Raw genomic sequence first — 5,758 nt, 5'->3', positions numbered from 1 at the left:
GCTTTTAACTCGAATCCAAGTCCTGGTTGTGAAAGTATACACCCTCAGTCCTGATTGTGAAATTATACACCCTCAGTCAGTGCACCTGACAGCAGGAGGATGCGTCAGAGCCTTCAGGTTCTTAGGATACAAGAGCATTTTTTATCGTCAACAGCTAATATTTCTTTACCGACATTAGAAAGACTCTACAGTTCCTGGTTAATCACATGAATAGAATGCACCGAGTGTTTCAAAAACTTTAAAATCATTTAAATGAGCACCAGGGACCTCAAAGGTTGAGTAGAAATATAAATTGTGTTCTTGGAAGCAAATGATGAATGAAGTCATTTACATGAAAGAATACGGTCCAAAGGAAGCATGAGACTAACGATTTGTCAAAGCAAAATTAGGGAGGGAAAGGACGTTTGAAAACAACTAGAAATTATTACAGCGGCATAATTGTTAAGGAAAACAATCCCATGATAGCATTTGCCAAGCTGCAAACACAAATACAAATTTAAATAGATCTATTGACATTTGGGAGGTTAACTTGTTTTTTTTATTAAAAATTACAAACCTGAAATTTTAGTAAATTTTCAAATGACTGCCATATACAGGATCAAACTGGGTTCTGCGTCCTTTTAGCTTGATAGCCCCATAGAAAGATAATAAATCTTCAAACCAAGTAATGAGTGCACCTTTATGGCAACTGTCTTGCCCTAGAAATTCCACTTCACTGAGAAGATGGTTTGGGGGTTGGGAGGGGGACTGCAGAGGACTCTAGGACCCAGCAGGCGGCGGCAGGCGGCAGTGTGTGGATCGCTGAGACTCAGAGGGTCCGGCTCAGTTTTAAGTCTCCTCTAATCTCTGCAACAGCAGCGCTTCCCAGGTCCCGCGGCTCCTGCTCCCGCTCAGCCGCTGTCACTGACAGGTGAGCATCTGAGCAGCCTCCGCCCCATCACCCACCATGGACAACCTCCAAGAAAAAGTGGCTCCGGACGCGCTTGCCTGAGAATTCCGCACAAAAGAGGAGCCCAAAATGAAGACCCTGATGGTGAGTCTGTTGTTCCAACTCCGCCAAGCAGAGGCGAGGACCCCTGGGATTCTGGGTCTCTGGGACCATCTGGGAAACCTTGCTGGGTACCTAGTCCTGTGCCGAGAGGTCACCTGTCATTGGTGACAACTTTCTACCTGGCTTGGAACCCTGGATGGGCACTAGGGATGCCTGGGCTCCTGGATCTTTAGCGTGTGACCCAAGGGACGACTGGAGAGCAGAAGAGCGGGCTGACCTCTCCAGGAATGGAGGGTGTCCCACTGTGACCGCTGGGCACAAACTCAGAGGGGCGGGGAGGAGGCACCATCGTTGACTTTCTTGGTTTCCTTGTCGGATTTCAAACTTAGCGGGGATCGCTACAGGAAGCCCCAGGGGGCCAGAAGAGAGGGTGTGCGGAGGGTTGGGAATCCCAGCAGCTTAGGTGGAGACCAGATCCTCCTTCCCCAAAGTACCCTGGGCGGGCGGTCTCACCCTTGCACTGGTCACCGCGCGCCACCTGCCCTCCACTGTGAGACGCGGGCTGTGAGCAGTGATGCAGGAGCATCCCTGGCGGGTGCGCAAGACCATATCACCTCTCCTCTCTGACTGCGGGGAAGGCTGGGGCGGATGCTCCGGACCTGCACTTGGTGTCAATAAGGAGCGCAAGCTTCCTCGGTGCTCCCTCAGCCGCTGTCTTCTGCTCTCTCTCGCCCGCCTGCCCGCAGCGCCATGGTCTGGCAGTGTGTTTAGTGCTCACTACCATGTGCACCAGCTTGTTGCTCGTGTACAGCAGCCTCGGCAGCCAGAAGGAGCGGCCCCCGCAGCAGCAGCAGCAGCAGCAGCAGCAGCAGCAGCAGCAGGCGACCGCGACTGGCAGCACGCAGCTTGTGGAGAGCAGTCCCCAGCCACATAGAACCGCCCCCGCAGGACCCCGGCAGCTAGACGGATACCTCGGTGTAGCAGACCACAAGGTGACAGCTTGTGCGCGATCCTGCCCACCGCCGCTCGGCCTGGGCACTCTATACCTGACCCTTCCTCCCTCCTGGGGCGGTGAGACGCGGGAGCAGGTGTTAGTTCTGGAAGCAGGAAGGTAGTACACCAGTATGAGCAGGAAGGGCTGCATGATAGTTATGACTTTCTATTCCAAGAAGGATGCAAAGTTTATCAGGGAATAGGAATGATGTGAGTGGATCCGGAACCCCAACGGTCCTGGTCTAGAATCCGGACACCCAGTAATAGCAGCTGCAGATGGATGTTCGGTTTCTGGAGCCTAGTATTTTCCAGCCAAGCCCTGCGGATTGGGGGTGGAAGGTAGGAGGAAACCGGAATGGTTCAGGGACTAGCCCCGTGGTTCCTTCCATACCGCCAGAGGGGAGAAGAGAGAGCCTCTAAGGCAGCTCAGTTCCACAGGTTCTCTGATCTCTGCTGGGGACTGCTCTGGGCTGAAAGGCCCAAGTCCCTGGGGAGTCCATCTCTGGCAGGCAAAGAGGGCTGGAAATATACTCAGCTCCCATTGGCTTAAAAGCCTGTTTTCCTTTGCCTTCCAGGAAGCTACGGCATGGCTTGGCTAATAATTAATAAGCTGGATTTCTTTTTCCTTTAAGTTGAACCTCCTTTCTTTAGACTAATAAATAAATCTCTGGTTTCACCGTAGGAAGCCTCTGGGAAAAACCTAATCAGATTTCCTGATTCCAAAGATGTTTTAATACAATTCAAATGCATCTCTGATTATTTGAAATTGCCAGTGTGTTTTTATTAAAACACACTTTCCCTCCCTGTCTAGAAGATGGCTTGAAACCTCTCGATTCTTTTACTTTGCATCTTACTGCATTTTATGAATGTGAGCCAAAGTGATATCTGCAGGTGTTCTTTCTGTGTGAGAAGATAGCTCTTGTCACATATGAGTAAGTCAGACTTTAAGTGACAATCAAAATATTGCAACTCACTTGTGCTGTATAGGATGCTAAAGATGGGGGACTCCAAAGGGATTGCATGCAGAACTCAGCTTTCCCATCCTTGAATGCCAGAGGAAAACAGGGCATGTCGTGAGATGTGTAACAAGATACACTGGTAGACAAATGTGTGCAGTCACTAGTACACACAGCGCTCCGGGGTTCACCAAGGAGGGAGCTCACATTCTCTGGAAGAAGCGAGGGATATTTCTTTGAAAATGTGGAAGTTGTACTAGAAAGACTTCAGCGAGGTGGACAGGAGGAGGCTGTCTGAGGAGGAAGCCTTTGGTGTAGACTGTAAATGCCAGAGCACAGGCCTCACAGACACAGTTTCTGTTTGCTCTCTTGGCTGTTGATTGATGACATACTTGGGATCTTCAAGTGCAAGCTGCTGACACGGGCTGTGGCTGGGAGGAAGCTTAGCCCTGGCTTCTGGCTGGGGAAGGGGATGACATTCTGTGTGGATCACTGGCATGAGATGAACAAAGTACGGCACTGGATTTTCACACTCGTTGTTTAGTAGGAACCCACCTCAAATTCTGCAAGTATTTGTGAATCAGAAATGTCAAAAGGTGAATGCCTTGCAAGCTCTGATGGGTATGAGAAGATACCCTGAATACTGTGTTCCTTCCATAGCCTAGTGGTCAACTGTTCCCAAATAGAAAGGCTGAGTTAAGGAGTCACCTTTTAAAAATGCTTATGTAAACAGGTGTGCTGGTTACAAGTTCAGCGTATCAGAGAGTTGTGTGGTTAGGGCAAACAGCAGCCATTCCATGTGTGGCAGTGCCTGTAGATGGAAGTACTCTGTAGCAGAAAAGGAAGCTGCAAATGCCATGACATGGAATTCTTCTTGACCTATAAATTATCAATATCAATCCAGTTCATCCCTTGAAAACAACATCTCCCAGGAGGTACGCTCACATCTGCAATCCCAACACAATGGAGTATGAGGCAGGTGAATGGCAAGCTTGAGGTCAGACTGAGTTACATAGGGGTATCCTGTGTCAAAGTCCAAAAGAAGCAGTAGAGGGAGGAAGGGGAAAAGAGACAGAAGGAAAGAAAATAAAGAGGAGAGGAGGAAGTGAAGAAGGAAGAAGGAAAGGGAGGGAGGGGAGAAAGGGCAGAAGAAGGAAAAAAGAGAAATAAGTGAAGAAAGATGGAGGGAAGAGAACAGAGATGAAGGAAAGAAGGAAGGAGGGAGGGAAGAGGAAGGAGAGGAGGAGGGAAGGAGGAAGAAAAGAAGGGGAAGAGAGGAAGGAAAGAAGGAAGGAGGAAGGAAAGGGAGGGAAGGAAGAAGGAAAGAAAGAGGGAAGGAAAAAGGAAAGAAGGAAGGAAAAAAATGAAAGAAGGAAGAGAGGAAGGAAATAGGAAGAGAGGGAAGAAAGAAATGGCAGAAGGAAGAAAGAAAAAAGCAAGGAAAGAAGAGAAGGAGTGAGTGAGGAAAGAAGGGAGAGACAAGGAAGGAAGAGGAGAGGAAATCCACCTCAAAAGTTCCACTCCAAGTCTGTAAACAGAGACCACACAAAGCAACAAGTGCAAATCCCAAGGCACTATGGGAAAGGTCCCTTTCCCTCAAGGAGCTAATGCAGTCCTGCTCAAAGAGGCCTCCACAAGTCTCTTTACTGCAGGACTCCCATTCCATGTGGCTACCTGAGGTGCACGTCCTGAGCAAACACCTAGAAGCTGCTCTTGGATTTAGTTTTGCTTTAGATCCTCCAGTCTCCATCAGGCAAGGCTGTGGGAAGGCTGTCACTGAAATCATTTGTTAGGGTGTTGCTAAAGAGAACCTTTTCTCTGGGCTAACACAGAACAGAGTCAGGAAGGAGAGCTCTCCTGTTCTGAGCACCCTGCCACAGGACACTCAGGACTAATTTTTTTCTGTTCAATCTCATGTCAGGCCTCAGAAAAATCACAGACACACTGAGTGTGATGACCACAAGGCCATAAGCTCCTGCACATTAAATAAACCAGAATTTCAACAGACGTCAGTTTTGCTGTTGATTCACGGAGCCTGTAGGGAGTTAAAGATACTCCAGATATCGATACAGTATCTCCAGTTACAGATACTGTGTAGGAAACACATCTCCACAGCTCAGGTCCCCAAGACTAATAAATATGTAGTGTTTATGTTTGGCTACATGGTGGAATTAGCATTATAATTCCAAGATTAAATTCAACAGGTGGCCCTAATCCCCCAGCACCTGAATTTTGCAAAGTACAGGTTGTCTGAACTGATATTCTTGTCACCTGGGACTGTGAACTAAATTTCTGTTGAGATCCAATCACGGAGTGATTTTTGTCAAATGATAGGCTGAGTCAAGCTGGCGTTAAGCTTGAGATATCCCTTTGCCTGGTCATATGCCCTGCCCCCTCATTCATAGACAAGATGCTAAGAATGATAATCCTGGCATGAGTACACAAAGACCACTCAAGAAGAAGTTGCTTTTCTGTTGAGTAGAGTTGCTGTCTCTCCTAGTCTCCTAGTCTCTCTCATTTCCACTCATTGGGTGTTGATCACAGCAGCACTTGCATCTGTATTCAGAGGTTACTCTTAGGTTGTAAGTTTTGGAAGCTGTCCATGGTTACTGGTCAGGTACAAGAGAATTTTTTATATCCTTGGGAAACTCCCTCATTTAGTATTCTAGCATAATATAACCAAACAAAATACAGAGGCACACAGACTTACAGAGCAGCATCCACACATGCTTGTGCATGGATTCTCTCTATCTCTCTGTCTCTCTGTCTCTACACACACACACACACACACACACACACACACACACACACACACACA

At 48.0% G+C, this 5,758-nt stretch overlaps 1 protein-coding gene across 2 annotated transcripts in view; it reads left to right on the top strand.

Moving 5' to 3' along the window:
* The first annotated feature begins 788 nt into the window (after positions 1-788).
* Positions 789-5,758, top strand: part of St6galnac5 (ST6 N-acetylgalactosaminide alpha-2,6-sialyltransferase 5) — a 167,101-nt gene continuing 162,131 nt past the window's right edge. Inside the window, exons 1-2 of one of the 2 annotated variants that reach the window (XM_028754336.1) lie at positions 789-1,033; positions 1,738-1,983. In XM_028754336.1, coding sequence (XP_028610169.1) covers positions 1,019-1,033; positions 1,738-1,983 — 261 coding nt within the window. In that variant the 5' untranslated portion in view covers positions 789-1,018. The remainder of the gene's footprint in view (positions 1,034-1,737; positions 1,984-5,758) is intronic. The other variant, XM_028754337.1, reaches the window with a different exon arrangement.

The sequence above is a fragment of the Grammomys surdaster genome, unplaced genomic scaffold (assembly GCF_004785775.1).
Source record: "Grammomys surdaster isolate TR1022 unplaced genomic scaffold, NIH_TR_1.0 125996, whole genome shotgun sequence".
Taxonomy (NCBI): Eukaryota; Metazoa; Chordata; class Mammalia; order Rodentia; family Muridae; genus Grammomys; species Grammomys surdaster.
This window is presented reverse-complemented; position numbering and strand designations above follow the sequence as displayed.